The 19,429-nt window shown below is 45.2% G+C and overlaps 1 protein-coding gene across 1 annotated transcript in view; it reads left to right on the forward strand.

Moving 5' to 3' along the window:
• Nucleotides 1–8,653: 8,653 nt before the first annotated feature.
• The window catches only part of ENPP2 (ectonucleotide pyrophosphatase/phosphodiesterase 2), a 70,038-nt gene continuing 59,262 nt past the window's right edge, over nt 8,654–19,429 (forward strand). The window contains exons 1-2 of the mRNA XM_058176516.1: nt 8,654–8,805; nt 9,715–9,820. Coding sequence (XP_058032499.1) covers nt 8,728–8,805; nt 9,715–9,820 — 184 coding nt within the window. The 5' untranslated portion in view covers nt 8,654–8,727. The remainder of the gene's footprint in view (nt 8,806–9,714; nt 9,821–19,429) is intronic.

The following is a 19,429-nucleotide window of genomic DNA, read 5'->3' on the forward strand; positions in this document are numbered from 1 at the left end:
TTATTATTGAAGGATCTAAAAAAAAATGTTACTTTTTAAAATAGGTTTTGGCAAATGGCGGCTGTTGGTAAATATTCAGTGAAAAGTGTTTTCATCAGACTGGGAAAAAAAAGTGTCCACCACCTTAGTAAATAATTTGCCTGAGCAAATAAATTTTAACCCTCAGTTTGTAACCATAACTCTCTCCACTATGATAATCTACTCTGTAAATAGGACAGTTTATCAAAGGTAGTCTCTGTCTCCCTTTTCCCCCCAAAGATTATGAGAGTGATTGATCGAAGGCTGGAATTTTTGTTTCTACGTATCACGAGCTAACCAGGGGCCAACCGGACATTAAAATAAACGGCCTGTTTTCAAGGTCCTTTGAGTGATAACACTCTATCAGAATGGGAATTCAAAGGGAATTTTTCCTTACAGACAGGAGTGGGCTTCAAAAATTTTAGCAAGGGGTTCTCTGCCTGGTTGCTGGGTGAGAGTGGCCATGGTGGGCGTGGCCTAGTTGTCCTCCTGCACTATGTGTGGGGGGGGACATTTTTGCCCTTCCTCAGCTCCAGAGTCTTTCCTTGAGCCTCTGGGAGGACGAAAACAGCCTCCCCAGGCTCCAGAGGCCAGAAACAGGCCCATTTCTGGCCTTCCCGACCTTCTGGCAGGCACAATTTTCACCCTCCCTGAGCCTCCACGCGCACCCTGCATTTACCTGCATCCAAAACGGGCTGCGCGGGGACTCCTGGGAGGGGCAGGGCAGGGTAGGTGGGGCCAGCCGGGGGTGGTATTTGGGGGTTCTCCGAACTGCACAGAATCTTAGCTAGCGGTCCAAACCGCTACGAACCCCCAGCAGCCCACCCCTGCTTAGAGACCCTTTTGAATGAACAGAGACCAAGATCTGTAGTCCAGAAGCACAAAAGGTGACAACCAATACCTTAAATTAGGCTGAGAAGTCAACCTGTAACCATTATAGTTCCCAAACTAGAGGTGCTATGATATCCAGGAAAAAATGAAACATGCCCTTTCAGCCCCTGCATTCTGGACTAACTATAGCTACCAAAGTGCAGGGCATCCTTAATTTAAGACCGTAACTGGGACTGGAAATTCCATCGCTAAGTGAGGTGGCTGTTTATTTTATTTATTTAATTTCTATGATGCCCATCTCACCGTCTAAAGCAACTGTGAGCAGCTTACAGTGAAAGCTGTATGGTCCAACTTTCACATTCATACATTGCAACTGGGAAAACCATAGCCCTGACTATATGATAAAATAAAAATTATAATAAAAATTATGTGAGTTAAATACAGACTAAAGTGTAGGGGCTTGAGTGGTGCAGTAATTAAGTGACTCTTGCCCCATTTTACAGTGAAAGCCTAAATATCAAAGCAAATAAAAATTGTTGTTGTTAGTCGTGAAGTCATGTCCGACCCATCGTGACCCCATGGACAATTGTTCTGTCTCCTTCCCCACTTCAGACCCATGAGCTGGCCTTCAGCCAGTGGATTCACAGCTCTTATCAGTCCTGGCAGAGAAATCGCAGCTGCCTGCCAAAGTTCAAACAAATGACTCACGTAGCAAGACTTTCAGCTCTTTTCAAATGGTTCAGCTAGACTTTTGCTTCCCGTGGAGTGAGAGCAGTCCCAAAGCTCCTTATATATCCTGTGGGGTGGGGCTCCTGCCCCACCCTTCCTTTTGATGCTGCTGCCTCTCTAATCTTCTGAAGCGCGGGTCAAGCCAAGCTTGATTATTATTATTATCAGCTGGGTTTGAAGGCGTAGCCTGGGGAAGGGAGGAATCGGGATGATGGCCTCATTATGTCCTCCAACTGGTCTGGTTCTGGCTCCTGGAGCCGAGCCAAAGGAATCGCTGCTCCCAAGGTAAGCCTTACAAGCCCTTCCCCCTCACTTTCAGAGTCACTTTCGGGCATGGGGCCAGGTTCAGGGGCTGGAGTCACAACAACAATATTCCTCCAGGTCTTTCTGTCCTCTACCATCCCCTGGAGTCCATTTAAGCTCACGCCAACTGCTTCAGTGACTCCATCCAGCCACCTCATTCTCTGTCATCCGCTTCTTCCTTTGCCCTCAATCTTTCCCAGCATTAGGCTCTTCTCCAGTGAGTCCTTCCTTCTCATTAGGTGGCCAAAGTTGTTGTGTCTTGTCCGCTCTCACCGCAGCCGGGGTCTGCTTATCTGCTCCCGAACACGGAGGAATGTATGCCTCCCGGCCCCAGTTCTGGCTCCATGCCCAGACAAGCTGCAGAGGAGGGGGCACCTCCCGGTCCCAGCCCTGGCTCCATGCCCAAGCAGGCTGCAGAGGAGGGAGCATCCCCCGGCCCCAGCCCTGGCTCCATGCCCAGGCAAACGGAGCAGCTAGACCCCTCCCCCTCCTCCACAGCATGTGAGCCTAAGGAAAGTTTACTTCCAACAACAGCTGATTGGAGTGACCCTGGCATCAGAAGACTGGATAGGCGGAGGCAACAGAAGGAAGGGAGGGGCAGGCCTTAATGAGTGCTGAGTCATGGAGCCACACCCCATGGCCTATATAAAGGATCTGCTTTCTGGCAGTCTCTGAGTCAGGCAAAGTCGAACTTATCTTGCTGAAGTCACTTACTGGTCTCCTGCCTGCTCTGAGGACTTTGCTAGGACTTTGGGCAGAGCTGCAGAGGCAAGCCTGATTCGGATTTCCCTGACCCGGCCGTCAGCGGAGGAGTGGGACACGACAAAAGTATTTCAGTTTCATCTTCAGGATCTGGCCTTCTAAAGAGCAGTCAGGGTTGATCTCCTCTAGGACTGACCGGTTTGATTGCCTTGCAGTCCAAGGGACTCGCAGGAGTTTTCTCCAGCACCATAGTTCAAAGGCCTCAATTCTTTGGTGCTCAGCCTTTTTTATGGTCCAACTTTCACATTCATACATTGCAACTGGGAAAACCATAGCCCTGACTATATATGATAAAATAAAAATTATAATAAAAATTATGTGAGTTAAATACAGACTAAAGTGTAGGGGCTTGAGTGGTGCAGTAATTAAGTGACTCTTGCCCCATTTTACAACTCCTGCCATGGTTGTTAAATGAACCACCATGTTCATTAAGTGAAGCATGGAGTCATTAAGCAAATCTGGCTTTCCCAATTGGTTTTGCTTGTCAGAAGCTGGCTGGGAAGGCTATAAGTAGCAATCATGTGACCCTGGGATATTGCAACTCTCATAAATCTGTGCCAGTTCCCAAGGGCTCAAATTTGGATTAGTGGCTCTAGGGACTCTATGACAACCATAAATCACGTTTTTTCAGTGAAGTGATTGAAAGTCAAGGACTATCTCTAGCGTTTAGTTCATAATCAAGACTGCCTTCCAAAGTACTCGGAGGGGGAACAACTATCCAATTACAATACAATACAAAATATTTATGGGACCGCCTGCTGCTACCGAATACCTCTCACCGACCCGTGCGCTCTCACAGAGAGGGACTCCTCAGGGTGCCATCAGCTAGGCAGTGCCGTCTGGCGACACCCAGGGGAACGGCCTTTTCTGTGGGGGCTCCCACCCTCTGGAACGAACTCCCCCCAGGACTTCGTCAACTTCCGGACCTCCGAACCTTCCGTCGCGAGCTTAAAACACATCTATTCATCTGCGCAGGACTGGATTAGATTTTAAATTTATATTGGTTTTAATGGGTTTTATTATTTATATTGTTCTTTTAAAAATTCGGCCATGTAGAATAAGTTTTTTAACTGTTATTTTATTCTGTATTTATATGTACTTTTTTACTTGCCTGTGAACCGCCCTGAGTCCCTAGGGAGATAGGGCGGTATACAAATGTGATAAATAAATAAATAAATAAAATAAATAAATAAAATTCTTCATTTTCATCCCATGTGGCCTTGCAAATCAGACTGGTGCAGGTAGCAATCAAATGTTTTGTTGGTACAGATGTTGTCCTTGATACAGAGTTCAGGAGGAGCCAGCAATTTCTAAAAATGACATCTCTGAATAGCAAACCGAGCCTGGACAATGAAACCTGCACCTTATCACAAATGCTAAGGATTAGTTTTCATCTTAGATCGTGCATGCTTAGTTGGGTTCAAAGCAGACTCTCTTGAACTGATGGATGCTTCAATTAGCCATTACAGACTTAAATCAGTGGTGAAATTCAAATTTTTTTTACTAACGATTCTGTGGGTGTGGCTTGGTGGGCGTGGCAGGGAAAGGATACTGCAAAATCTCCATTTCCACCCCACTCCGGGGGAAGGATACTGCAAAATCCCTATTCCCTCCCAACTCCTGGGGTAAGGATACTGCAAAATCCCCATTCCCTCCCCACTCCTGGGGGAAGAATATTGCAAAATCTCCATTCCCACCCCACTTCAGGGGAAGGATATTGCAAAATCTCCATTCCCACCCCACTCCAGGGGAAGGGTATTGCAAAATCTCCATTCTCATCCCACTTCTGGGGCCAGCCAGAGGTGGTATTTGCCGGTTCTCTTGACCTACTCAAAATTTCCGCTACCGGTTCTCCAGAACCTGTCAGAACCTGCTGGATTTCACTCCTAACTTAAATCCTATTGATTGCAGTGAGGTATGGTTGCATCCAGACCCAATATAGATCCCTATATTATATATTGTTTTGACCTTCATGGATGAAAGTGAATATATGTGGCCCAGTATTAATGTTGCAGGATCCAGTGTGAGCCGGTCACCGGGATCAGAGGTTTTGTCTTCTGAGCTTTTGGGCTCATGCGGGAGCCCATTTTTAGAGATCTTCTCTCTTAGAGAAGGTCTTGTTTTGACCTTTTTCTCTCTTGACCAAATGTAAAGCATTCGGCACTACACGTTGAACACTTAGGGAACTCAGTCCAGGTCAGCATCACAGACCCCCATCCTTCTCCCAAGGTCTCATTAAGTGTTTCACTTCTCAGCACAAACAACACACGGGCCATGGTGGCTCAGGCTGTAAGAAGTCTGTTATTAAAACACAGCAGCCTGCAATTACTGCAGGTTCAAGCCCCACCAGGCCCAAGGTTGACTCAGCCTTCCATCCTTTATAAGGTAGGTAAAATGAGGACCCAGATTGTTGGGGGGGCAATAAGTTGACTTTGTAAATAGAATAGAATAGAATTTTATTGGCCAAGTGTGATTGGACACACAAGGAATTTGTCTTGGTGCATATGCTCTCAGTGTACATAAAAGAAAAGATACGTTCATCAAGGTACAACATTTACAACACAATTGATGATCAATATATCAATATAAATCATAAGGATTGCCAGCAACAAGTTATAGTCATACAGTCATAAGTGGAAGGAGATTGGTGATGGGAGCTATGAAACGATTAATAGTAGTGCAGATTCAGTAAATAGTCTGACAGTGTTGAGGGAATTATTTGTTTAGCAGAGTGATGGCCTTCGGGAAAAAACTGTTCTTGTGTCTAGTTGTTCTGGTGTGCAGTGCTCTATAGCGTCGTTAGAATGAGACTATTGCCTTACACACTGTAAGCCGCCCTGAGTCTTCGGAGAAGGGCAGGATATAAATGTAAAAAAAAACAAAAACATATTAACCTTCCAGCTGTGTACCTTACAGAGGTTACATTTCAAAACAGGGACCTGCAAACCGGAGATGAGGAACTACAACTCCCAGCAGCACCCACAGCTACCCCGCTCAGTGAGGAGAGACATTGGGAGTTGTATCTATGGAGATTCTCTGTCATTTTTTTCCCCACAAAAGGCAAAAGTTGCCTTTTGAAAAGAAAGCACTTTTGGGACATTAGGAGTTGTAGTTAAAGCTGCTGAAGCTTCTTGGATGAGAAGCGAAATATCTTCTTCTTCCTCTTCAAATAATAAACCATCCAGTTGCCTTGCTTGGGAAGATGGGGCGGGAGCACCTTTGAGTCAACTATGACCTGGATGACTGAGAATCTCCATATAGACATTGGGCATTGTAGTTCAGGGACCTTTGCAAGGTCTCAGATTCGACCTCCGGGTCTTGTTGTCCAGCCCTTGTGTCAAAAGTGGTGTGTCGCTTCCTTAATCGGAAGGCAGCTGTCTTGCAACAGAGAATACCAATGTGTGTGTTCCCACATCTGGAAGGAGGGCTCGGTGGAAGAGTTGGGCATTGTTGTTCTGCCTTCAAGCTTTTCTTCTTTGTGGAAGCTCCTCAGATACCAGAAGACGGCTATCTTGCAATAGCAATGGTGGTGTTACTTAGTTTGGTTAATGAAACATCAGCTAGACAACGAGCAAGCTTAGAGAGCACCAAGGATCCCTCAGGTTTTGATTATGGTTAATAGTATATGAATTGTCATTGAATTGCAAATATATGATTGATTTTTATGTTTGATGTAGAAGATATAAAAGAATATAAATATTAAATGGGAATAAAGGGGTTTAATATAAACAGGAGTAGAAAAGGGGTGGGGAAAGAGGGAAAAATTGATAAAAGACTAAAATTTAGGGTGAAGGATAAGATTAGATTTACAAAGAGAAATGACAGAAGGAAAATAAAAATGAAAGAAAATATATCGATGAAAGCATGTAGGGTAACCATTTGTCTGAAATGGTGTAGGGTTTCCTGCCTGGGCAGGGGGTTGGACTAGAAGACCTTCAAGGTCCCTTCCAACTCTGTTATTATTATTATTATTATTATTATTATTAGATGTGTTGGAGGAGAACTAAATTTGGTATGAACATATAACCTGGCCGATATTCTGTTCAGAAAAAAAAATGCATTGTATAGTTGTTTGTGTGTAAAAAATAAAAATAAAAACTTTACTAAAAAAGAAATGTCAGAATTAGGGTTAGGGTTAGAAAATGAGCAACCTCAGAGAGCACCAAGGACCCCTCAGGTCAACCCTGGGCTACAAATATTCTCCTTTGCTAGTAAGACTGCTATAAGGATAGAGCTGGAAGGGACCCTGGAGGTCTTCTAGTCCAGCCCCCCTCCTGCTCAAGCAGGAGACCCTATCCCGTTTCAGACCACCGGCTGCCCAGTCTTTTCTTAAAAGGCTATCCAGTCTTTTCTATCATATCCTGGTGGGTCCCCCTCGTTAAGCCCACCGCTTGCTGCCTCGCTCGCTCGCTCGCTCTCTCTCGCCCGCCTTTCATCGGCGCCCGAGGAAACCATCCTCCCGCCGCTCGGAGGCAGCGATGGGAGTGCGCGCGCACAGCCCCGGCGCCCTCTCTCGCCATCCCGCTTAACGTTGGCACGAAGGATGCGGACGATCATGGCATCGGGAGCCCCCGCCAGGCCAGCCCTTGGCGGCGCGGGCCGGACGGGAGCCCCGAAACGGGTGCGTGAGCGTCGGAGGGAGGTGTGGTGGTGGTGAGGGGCGCGCGAGTGGGCGGGCGGGCGGGCAAGCGATGCCTGCGGCTTTGGGGCCCTGGCGCGCTGCGATTTGTGTAGCGGGACGTGATGAAACCTCCCCCTGGACAAATCACGGGGAAGCGCTCGACCTCCCCAGGTGGGATTAGTTTGTAGCCGATAGCCTGTGCAAACACGAGCGCCGCGCTCAGTTTCCTGCCCCAAGGAGGCTCTTGCGGCCAGGCAGCGGGAGGAGGATGGCCAAGGCAAACGGGTTGCGGCTCTATCAGGTACGGCAGGAGCCCCCCTTGGGCTTCGGGCGGGCGAGAGCGCCGCTGCCCCAAGGAGACGGGATCGGGATCCCTCCGGAACCGCCCCGATGCGAGGCAAGAAATAGCGTCCCGATCCTAGAACTCCCAAGGCTGGTGGTGGTGTCGGATGAATGGTGTCCCCGCTTAGTGAGTGTGGTTTGGGGTTTTTTTGTTTTTTGTTTTACTCTTTCGGCAAGGAGACAGGATGACCTGTCGGGACAACTGTTGTCCTATGCTGCAATATCGTAGAAATGTCCTTAATAAAAAGGAAGGAAAGAAGGAAAAAAGAAGGAAAAAGAGAAAGAACGAAAAAAAAGGAAGGAAGGAAACAAAAAAGAAAGGAAAAAAGAAGGAAGGAAGGAAAGAGAACGAAAGAAAGAAAAAGAAGGAAAGGAAGGAAGGAAGGAAAAAAGAAGGAAAGACAGAAGGAAAATAAAAATGAGAGAAAATATATCGATGAAAGCACGTAGGGTAACCATTTGTCTGAAATGGTGTAGGGTTTCCTGCCTGGGCAGGGGGTTGGACTAGAAGACCTTCAAGGTCCCTTCCAACTCTGTTATTATTATTATTATTATTAGATGTGTTGGAGGAGAACTAAATTTGGTATGAAGATATAACCTGGCCGATATTCTGTTCAGAAAAAAAAAATGCATTGTATAGTTGTTTATGTGTAAAAAATAAAAATAAAAACTTTACTAAAAAAGAAATGTCAGAATTAGGGTTAGGGTTAGGGTTAGAAAATGAGCAACCTCAGAGAGCACCAAGGACCCCTCAGGTCAACCCTGGGCTACAAATATTCTCCTTTGCTAGTAAGACTGCTATAAGGATAGAGCTGGAAGGGACCCTGGAGGTCTTCTAGTCCAGCCCCCCTCCTGCTCAAGCAGGAGACCCTATCCCGTTTCAGACCACCGGCTGCCCAGTCTTTTCTTAAAAGGCTATCCAGTCTTTTCTATCATATCCTGGTGGGTCCCCCTCGTTAAGCCCACCGCTTGCTGCCTCGCTCGCTCGCTCTCTCTCTCTCGCCCGCCTTTCATCGGCGCCCGAGGAAACCATCCTCCCGCCGCTCGGAGGCAGCGATGGGAGTGCGCGCGCACAGCCCCGGCGCCCTCTCTCGCCATCCCGCTTAACGTTGGCACGAAGGATGCGGACGATCATGGCATCGGGAGCCCCCGCCAGGCCAGCCCTTGGCGGCGCGGGCCGGACGGGAGCCCCGAAACGGGTGCGTGAGCGTCGGAGGGAGGTGTGGTGGTGGTGGGTGGGGGGCGCGCGAGTGGGCGGGCGGGCGAGCGATGCCTGCGGCTTTGGGGCCCTGGCGCGCTGCGATTTGTGTAGCGGGACGTGATGAAACCTCCCCCTGGACAAATCACGGGGAAGCGCTCGACCTCCCCAGGTGGGATTAGTTTGTAGCCGATAGCCTGTGCAAACACGAGCGCCGCGCTCAGTTTCCTGCCCCAAGGAGGCTCTTGCGGCCAGGCAGCTGGAGGAGGATGGCCAAGGCAAACGGGTTGCGGCTCTATCAGGTACGGCAGGAGCCCCCCTTGGGCTTCGGGCGGGCGAGAGCGCCGCTGCCCCAAGGAGACGGGATCGGGATCCCTCCGGAACCGCCCCGATGCGAGGCAAGAAATAGCGTCCCGATCCTAGAACTCCCAAGGCTGGTGGTGGTGTGGGATGAATGGTGTCCCCGCTTAGTGAGTGTGGTTTGGGGTTTTTTTGTTTTTTGTTTTACTCTTTCGGCAAGGAGACAGGATGACCTGTCGGGACAACTGTTGTCCTATGCTGCAATATCGTAGAAATGTCCTTAATAAAAAGGAAGGAAAGAAGGAAAAAAGAAGGAAAAAGAGAAAGAAAGAAAAAAGAGGAAGGAAGGAAAGAAAAAAGAAAGGAAAAAAGAAGGAAGGAAGGAAAGAGAAAGAAAGAAAGAAAAAGAAGGAAAGAAAGGAAGGAAGGAAGAAAGAAAAAGGAAAGAAAGAAAGAAAAAGGAAGGAAGGAAAGGAAGAAAGGAAAGAAAGAAAAAGAAGGAAGGAAGGAGAAGATTTGCTTCATTTTATTAACTTCTCTCTTTCCCCCCCCCCTCTCTTTTCTCTCTCTCTGGCTTTCTCTCTTTCTTCTTCTTCTTCTTTCTCTCCAGGTAACCTCCTTGCTCAGTTTGGTTTTGGGCATGAACGTCTGTGCTGGATTTACAGCTCATCGTGTCAGAAGATCTGGTGAATTTGGGGAAGAGGGTCCCGACTCAGGTACAATGAGGATTAAAGGGTCTGTTTCTGCAGCCATTTCGTGGGGGGGAACAGTGGGGGGGGGTCCTAAAATGTACCTTTTTGTCATCTTTTTCTTTCCGACTGCCCCCCAAATATATCAAAGGTTGTGTGAAAAAGCTTGTGTTGGTTGACCTTCAGAATGTGCTTATAGGTAACCTATTTACTTCTCTCTGTAGGAGAAAGATTGAGTCAGACATATTCCGTTTATGTGCTGGGGGCTGAGGAGATGTCCGTGTGCTTGTGATCATATTTAACAGATCATATTTGGGGGGCAGGCTGTTCCCCCCATCCCTGAAATAATATGAGCAGTTCTTTTTCTGTTGGATTAGTCTGTTTCCAGGTAGAGATTTCTTGTGATCTGCTTGAAAGTCCTGTTGCTTCTGCAAAGTAGAAACGAGCAAATATGAAAAGAGAGGAAGGAGAGAGTTAGAAGGACAGAGAAAAAGCAGGTGTTTCATGTTGGAAGTTGTGGGCAGCAGATGTTCTCCAGCGTGCACATTTTCTTTAAAGTTGGTTTCCTTTCATTTCAAGGTGAACAAAATGCAGGCTAGCCAAGCCTGCTGCACTCCCTCCTATTTCCTTGTCAAAATGTGCATTCAACATCTCTCTGATCTGTTTAAAAAAAAAAAAAAACAGAAGAAGGGAAGATCTGCAGTATGCAATATAACTTGTAATTTGTCCATGGAGTGACCTTCTATCCTTTCTGATGGAAAGTGTGCTCCTTTAAATAGCTTTTATAATCATGATGGAGTTATTATTTACGCCTTATAAATAAATACATTCATTTGTCATGTATTTATTTACCATTTATCGCTGGTGTTTGCACACAAGAAGCAAATGCACATCCCTTCACAGAAGCCTGAAATTGCATAAATTTGGCACCAAGCAGTGCAATAGCGATGCTGCTCTTGAAAATATATACAGATGTAACTTGGGCACGCCAAAGGCTCGTTTCATCTGTCATCTTCCCTTCCAATACAGTAATGCTGTTCTGATGCCTTTAGAACTTTCCATTTCTTCCCTCTTATTTGGCCCTAATTTTGAAAGATATTTCTGTGAGCTTGGCTAAAACACTCTTGGCAACTTGTCTCTTTGGTCTAAGAAAGAATCTCGTGGCACATTTCTGTTTCTACCGATCAGCGGTTTTTAGATGTGTTGGTATTCCTGACTCATAGGGTAGTTTTTGCTCTGATACAAAAGGAAGAGGAGGAGTTGGCTTTAATACAATCTTCTTCAAGTTGGAGCCCTCCAGATGTGTTTGGCTTCCAGCTCTGGGTTGTTGTTTTTTTCTTTCTTCTTCTTCTTCCCCAAGACGGCATGGCTAAGGCTGCACTAGCTGGTGGGGAAGTGATCGCCCAAGGCTTCGAAAGAGGCACCAATTGGGGAAATTGAGTTAAAATTTTGGAAACAAAGCATTTTGTCTACGGAATTAGTAACAGAACAGAATAACAGGGTTGGAAGGGACCCTGGAGGTCTTCTAATCCAACCCCCTGGCTCAAGCAGAACACCCATTTCAGACAGTAGGTATTCCTAAGAATTGAGAGCATCAAAAATTTTCGGGGGAAATTTAAAAGCCAAGTCTGGCTTCGTTTGGAACAACTTCTGAAGGCGCTCCTGGTAATGCAGTACAAACAGCTTGATCGGCTAAATATCAGCTGTTGACGCTCCTTAAGGATAGATGGGAGGGACCTGCAAATATGCCCTGCTTATGCCGTAGTATCTATCCTCTTTGTTTACAGTGAACAAAGCCTGTTTCCATTGGAAAAGTTAAACCATAGCCAATTTGCTGGTTCTTTTATAATGATCACAATCTCCCTCCCTCCCTCCCTCCCTCCCTCTCTCTCTCTCTGTGTGTGTGTATGCATTGTCCTTGCCAAAGTTGTTTCTACTGTATCAAAGCAATGGAAACAGGATGTACAGAATGTGAGATCAGAAAGCCTTGCGCTCCTTATCACAAAATGGGAGAGCTTGGACAATTGTCTGAGGAAAAGAAGGGAGAGCTGTTACAGTATGCGGGATAAGTTAGGTTTAACTAGTAACAAATGCCAGATCAAAGGAGCCTGTCTCGGGCTTTGATAAGCACACATGATTCCTATTATTAGTAATGGTGGTTGCAGATGGAGCAATGTCTGGGAGAAAGAAAGCTGCCTGGATGTTTGAGGCACAGAGGCCTTTTGACATTCGCTGTGGAGTTTGGCTTGTATGGGAAAGTACTTTGCATTGCTTTTTGAACACGTTCTGCTGTCTGACCCAGCTGCTTTCTGAGTAACGTGGAAAATGTTTTCTCCATCTGTTGCTGGAGATCGCTTGCAATATCCTTGCAGGTGCTGGTGGCGGTACTTGCAAATTCCAAACATATGGCTGGATTGATTAAAACAGCCCAGCTACCATTAAGGAATTATAACGGGCTTGAAAGTCTCTTCCGTGCTGACTTCTGAACTAAAACTCCCTTTTTGGAGAGATGCTGCTTTTAGATAAGCGATGGCTGCATTCAGCAGTGGGTTTCACATTATGTTTCTATCGATTTGTCCTGCGTGCGCATGCTCGCTTCGTGCATGCGCACACCCGGTTCGCGCTTGTGCCTGCCTTCTGTGCATGCGCCCAGACTTCCGTGCATGTGCTTTGCTTGTGCGTGCACCTTCTGCGCATGTGCACGGCCTCAAAAACGTGTCTAAATAGGATGGCATAGAGCCTGGACAGGTGGGTGACCCCACCCACAATTTACGTACCGGTTTGGGTGAACCGGTCTGAACCAGTTGAATACCACCTGCTGCATTGAATCACTATGTTTAGGATCTAGAGTGGCCTACCTCTTAGCTCAGTGTAAACCATGTGGTTTAAAGCTTGCACAAAGTACACTTAAGTTAGCCCTCTTCTGGTTTTAATTTGCTTTTATCTAGCATTTATCTGACTGAGCAATAGCACTTAGTCTTATATAGTGCTTCACAGTGCTTTGCAGCCCTCTCTAAGTGATTTACAGAGTCAGCATATGGCCCCTGAACAATCTGGGTCCTCATTTTACCAACCTCAGAAGGATGGAAGGCTGAGTCAACCTTGAGCTGGTCAGAATCGAACTCTGGCAGTTGGTAGAATTAGCCTGCAATACTGCATTCTCACCACTGTGCCACCACGACTTAGCTTGGTACTCTCTGAACTTGGTTTTAACAGAATAACAGAGTTGGAAGCGACCTTGGAGGTCTTGTCCAATTACCTGCTCAGGCAGGAAACCCTACACCACTTCAGACAAATGGTTGTCCAATCTCTTCTTCTTGCAGACATTTTGTTACCCAAACTAGCTAACAACATCAGGACTAGTGAGAGAACACCAAGACCCCTCATTTCAATCCTGAGCTATAAATATTCTCTTTATTGATTTAACATAACATAACATCAGAGTTGGAAGGGACCTTGGAGGCCTTCTAGTCCAACCCCCTGCCCAGGCAGGAAACCCTACACCATCTCAGTCAGATGGTTATCCAACATTTTCTTAAAAATTTCCAGTGTTGGAGCATTCACAACTTCTGAAGGCAAGTCGTTCCACTTATTAATTGTTCTAACTGTCAGGAAATTTCTCCTTAGTTCTAAGTTGCTTCTTTCTTTGATCAGTTTCCACCCATTGCTTATTGTTCTACCCTTAGGTGCTTTGGTTAACAGCCCGACTCCCTCTTCTTTGTGGCAGCCCCTGAGATATTGGAACACAGCTATCATGTCTCCCCTAGTCCTTCTTTTTGTTAAACTAGACATACCCAGTTCCTGCAACCATTCTTCATATGTTTTATCTTCCAGTCCCCTAATCATCTTTGTTGCTCTTCTCTGCACTCTTTCTAGAGTCTCAACATCTTTTTTACATCGTGGCGACCAAAACTGGATGCAATATTTCAAGTGTGGCCTTACTAAGGCATTATAAAGTGGCACTAACACTTCACGTGATCTTGATTCTATCCCCTCTGTTTATGCAGCCCAGAACTGTGTTGGCTTTTTTAACAGCTGCTGCACACTGCTGGCTCATATCTAAATGGTTATCCACTAGGACTCCAAGATCCCTCTCACAGGTACTACTATTGAGCAAGGTACCACATATACGGTACTGGTGCATTTTGTTTTTTTGGCCTAAATGTAGAACCTTACTTTTTTCACTGTTGAATTTCATTTTGTTAGATAGTGCCCAATGTTCAAGTCTGTCAAGATCTTTCTGTAACTTGAGCCTATCTTCTGGAGTGTTGGCTATTCCTGCCAGCTTGGTGTCATCTGCAAATTTGATGAGTTCCCCATCTATCCCCTCGTCCAAGTCATTGATGAAGATGTTGAAGAGTACTGGGCCTAAAACAGAGCCTTGGGGTACTCCACTGCATACTTCCCTCCATGTGGATGTAGTTCCGTTGAGGACTACACGTTGAGTGCGGTTGGTCAGCCAGTTACGAATCCATCTGGTGGTGGTGCTGTCTAACCCACATTTTTCTACTTTATCTAGTAGTAGGTTATGGTCTACTTTATCAAATGCTTTACTGAAGTCCAAATCTTTATCTGACTCCTTTTAACCTGACCATGAAAAGAATAGCTTCAAGGGCGGGCCTCAAATATTTTAGCAAGGGGTTTTCTGCCAGGTTGCTGGGCGGGCATGGCCATGGTAGGCATGGTCTAATCGGTCTCCTGCACCACTGCGGGGGAGGGCGTTTTTGCCCTCCCTGGGCACCAGTGGCATTTCTCGAGCCTCCAGGAGGGCAAAAACCTCCTCCTCAGGCTCTGGAGGCCAGAAATGGGCCCATTTCCGGCCTTCCTGAACTTCCGGTAAGCCCGTTTTTCACCCTCCCTGAGCCTCCGTGTGTGCCCTGCACTTACCTGCATCCAAAATGGGCCGCGTGGGGACTCCTGGGGGGGGCGGGGTGGGGTGGGCGGGGCCAGCCAGGAGTGGGATTTGGGGGTGTTCCGAATTGCTAGAGGTTCTCCTGAACCCGTGCAAATCCCCAGCAGCCCACCCTTAAATAGCTTCCATTGTGACCGTTTTGAAGCATAACCTTAAGGCTTACATTAACAGAATAGCTTCTCTTACATTTGGGAAATAAATCCTTTAGCTGCTTGGAGATACTCTGCTCACTGCAACATTGTATCGCCATTACTGATACTGAAGCTTTGCTTAGCAATGTCATGTATTGTGTCCTTGATGCGTTTTTCTAAAACACGAGATAGAAACTGCTGATCCATACTTCTGAAAAGCCACAGCCCAGTTCTGTCCTTGATTTCCCTCTGTCCTCTTACAGGACACCATTACTCAGCAGTATTCCTATTATAAAGATTTGTGTGACATTACACAAGTTGCTTCCTATTCAAGCAGAGCAAATAGTTAACACACAATTATCTGAGGCGGGTGATTTGAGGAAGTCTCAATTCAAATCAAATCTTTATTACGGTCATAGAAAAGCACAGGAGAACAAGTCTGTTGTTACACAAGATTAAATTATTCTACTGGTTTATATATTCTCAAGCAGGATTCTTTCTCAATTTTTTTTTTAAATTGAGAAAACCGTGGATCGAATCCAGAACCTTCCACATGTTGGTGGCCTGTCATTAACTGGGGCCTCTCTTGCCATCCTTAGTACTGTCATTAAAAGTTTTTTTTTAATTAAATCACATCTACTGCCATGGATGAAATTAGAAAGAATAACAGAATAAACACAATTGAAACATTCTGCTTTTTGATAGAACATGAATATCTGGGGCTTATGTTTATGGTCTAGAGCAGGGGTCTCCAACCTTGGCAACTTTAAGCCTGGAGGACTTCAACTCCCAGAATTCCCCAGGAATTCTGGGAGTTGAAGTCCACCAGGCTTAAAGTTGCCAAGGTTGGAGACCCCTGCTCTAGAGCAGGGGTGTCAAACTAATTTCATTAAGGGCCGCATCAGAATTGTGTTGGCCAGTGGGCATGACTGGGATGAGCATGGCCAGGGTGGGCATGCCCAGCTTAACATCTTGCAGCCCTCAGCCAGTGAAAATAGAGCCCAGGAGGGCCATCAGCCGTCCTCTGGGCTCTGTTTTCAGCTGTGACAGCCTCCTGCAACCTTCTGCCAGTGAAAATGCCCTCGGCCTTCTGCCAGTGAACATGGAGCCAGGGAAGGCCATGCGTGCGGCCCTCCCGGGCTCCATTTTCACTGGCAGAGGGCTGCAGGAGGCTGTCGCAGCCAAAAATGGAGCTCAGGAGGGCTCTGTTTTCGCTAGCAGAGGCATCGCAGGCCAGTCCTTCACTATTTCCAGGGTGGGCCGCATGGGCCAGATCTAAACACCCCGTGGGCCAGATTCTGCCCAAGGGTTTTGAGTTTGACACCCCGGTCTAGAGTGCTGGAGCAGCTAAGAACCTTTCCATTATAAATGAGTTAATTAAAAAGAGTACATCATTTTTAATGGGAATGCTGTTGCCTGCTCTAGCTGTCTGGAATATGAAAACAAGTCCATATCAAGGATAGCAATTATTGTGTGAATCTTACAGAGTAAACAAAATTCATATGCTTTTCCTCAAAGTCACAGCTCTATTCCACTCCCATGTTATACCAGCTGCAAACAGCTGCTTTGATTTCATAGGTTTCCTAGAGTTCATGGATCCATGCAGGATAGACTAACCATCTCAATATCTTGAGAAGTACCAATAGAATGACAACCAATAGCATGAAAGACAAGTAATCTTGTCCTAGATTGTCCTTATGCATCTCTTGCAAACCCATTTTATTTAGGATTGTTTTTAAAAAAAATTAAGCAGGTGATAAAAAAAAAAGTTACCTCTGCTGAACCATGCTCAGTTGTAATGCATAGTTAGTGACCCCAGCATTTGGAGAACATATAAACATGGTTTGCATAAATCTTAGAAGCAATCTCCAAAGGAAACAAAAAGAAAATTGCATTCTTTCCATCATACAGTAACTTTTCCTCTCATATGGTAAATTTACCCTCCAGCAAATGGGAACTAAAAGATGCAGTTATTTTTTTTTCATGAAGTTGGTTTTTTAACCTGAACTTGAACACAAGCATAACATTCCATACAGGGTCAGAGTAAGCAGAATACTGTGTCTTATATTTTAAAAAGTGGAAAGCTCTTTAAATAACTCCTTTCCCTTCCCTTCCCTTCCCTTCCCTTTCCCTTCCCTTCCCTTCCCTTCCCTTTCCCTCCCATTCTCCCCTTTTTCTTATATACAGTATTACATGCATTTTAATTTCAAACAATTACATATGGAATTGTTCAGGCTGCTTGTGCCCCAACAATTGTCATAATGTCCCCAACTATAATTGCAGTCTGGAATAGTTCAAAGCAGAAAAACTTCAGTTGTGCAAACTTTGTAAACGAGTTAAGCTAAATAAAACAGGTAAACAAAACCCTGAGAGAGGCTACAAGAGAAAAAGCATTGTCATCGTATGAAAAGTTAATTTTGATAGATGAATATAGGAGAAACTAAGAGTCAATGAGAATTAAAGGCGTTCAATGGCTTCTAGTTTTTAGAATTATTTTTAAATGTGTTTTAGACTTTAATGAGGTGTTAAGCCTAACATATTCTCCCAAGCACTGGATTGCTTCCTTTGACTAAACTAATAGTTCTAGAATTGTTAAACGGCCCTTTTGAAAACAGATTAACTCTTAAAAAAACAAGTTTATAAACTGTGTCTTTATACTTGTTAAACGTAATCCTTCTGTCCTCATGAAACTCTTAGATTAAGCCAGAGCACATGGAAAAAATAAAACAATAAACCGTATCACCATAATATCTTTATTACAAGCAACCAAACATACTTTAATGTTTATTCCATCATTCCTGGGAAAGAGTTCAAATTTCACACTTTGGCTTCAGATGTTTGCTCTGGTATCAGAATAACGAGCATTTTATACTAAAGAAATAATAAAAAAGGCTACCGCAACTATTTAATATTAGAAAATAGCCTATGGTGAAGGCCAACGGTGGACAGAAGAAATCATCTATATTTTGCAGAACAATTAAGGAGTATACCCAAGATTTTTTTAAAAAAGCTTTTAAGTTGTGACACTGTAGGAAGTTAGCACCTACCCCTCTCCTAGGAAAATGAGATATTTTAGGAAATATTAAAAAGGCAAAATATTTACCCTAAAAGGGAGGCAGAAACTCACCCCCCCCACCCCACACACCTTTGTCAATGGGCCATTAAGGCCTGGGCCAGTCTATTCTATATGACAAAGATCTACCTCCTTCAGGCAGAGACTTAATAGGAATTGCCCTTTCATTACATCATCACCCAGCAAGAGTCAACCAAGTCTGGGACACAGACAGCCTACAAAGTTACCCCTGCATGGCCCGATGGGAGTCTGACAACCAATCAGAGCACAAGCTCAAATTCAAAGCCCAACAGAGGGCATAACACTCAGGCACTCTCAGCATCTCTTCCCTTTTCACCCAGGATCTCAAGCCATATGATCCTGTTCATCCTAACCCTAACCCTAACCCTGTTCATCAATAAACATTCTTTCCAAGCAACTTCCATGAATCCAGTGTCTTTTTCCCCACTTGGAACTGAACCCAGATGGACATTCTTCCAACAACGATTAGGCAAAGATATGGGTGTCTTTTTTCAAAAAGAGTGTGTTTTGTCCTTTAAGTGATTGCTTTTTGGATAGCATCCTATTTCTTTGCTGAATCCTTGGGAACAAAATGAAAAGGACTCTTAGAAGCTGATCCTTACATGTAAAGAAAGAACATACATAACCTTTAAAAGATGGCATCCAGTGCTCAATATGCCAGGGAAAAAGTACACCTACTTTAACTACATCCTTGGGAAAGTGTCTTCTGTCTCATCACAGTAGGGTCAGCCTATTTTCCAAAGCACCAGAACGCAAGATGAGAAACAATTAACTAAGGAGTTAATTGCCTAGCAGTGAGATCAATTAACCAGTGGAATGGCTTGCCTTCAGAAGTTGTCTGCAATAGTATAGAGTCTCCTGCTAGAGGGTTAGACTAGAAGACCTCCAAGGTCCCTTCCAATTCTATTATTCTACTAAAGAACGGAATAACAACTTGGAATCCTCTTCATGCCTCTTGCATGTCTCTTCATGCAAGCACAGATTTGCCCTTTGATTTTACTGAAGACCAGGGGCGAAATGCTCCCGGTTCAGACCGGATTGCCCGATCCAGTAGCGATGGTGGCGGGTGATTCGGAGAACCGGTAGCAAAAATCCCTGCCCCTGCCCCCATGCCTAGCTGAGCCACGGGATCATCAGAGGGTTGTTGTTTTTTTTTACTTTTAAAAACATTTTTTCTTCGGCCGAAAAAATGCTTTTAAAAGTAAAAAAAAAAAAGCCTCTCATGAACAGCTCAGCTGGGATCGCCAGAACCTTTTAAAAGCATTTTTTCTACAACCTCTTCTGCCGAAAAGTTTGTAGAAAAAATGCTTTTAAAAGTAAAAAAAAAAAAAAGTTGGCCATACCTACCCAGTCACATTACACTCCCCCCACCAAGCCATGGCCACAGAACCGGTAGTAACAAATTTTACATTTCACCACTGTATTTTAGAATCATCTTTAATAACCCAGCTTGATGTGAACCTTTCCTCCAAGGCACCTACTTTCTGTAACATTCTGTC

Source organism: Ahaetulla prasina, chromosome 3 (assembly GCF_028640845.1).
Source record: "Ahaetulla prasina isolate Xishuangbanna chromosome 3, ASM2864084v1, whole genome shotgun sequence".
In the NCBI taxonomy this organism is placed as follows: domain Eukaryota; kingdom Metazoa; phylum Chordata; class Lepidosauria; order Squamata; family Colubridae; genus Ahaetulla; species Ahaetulla prasina.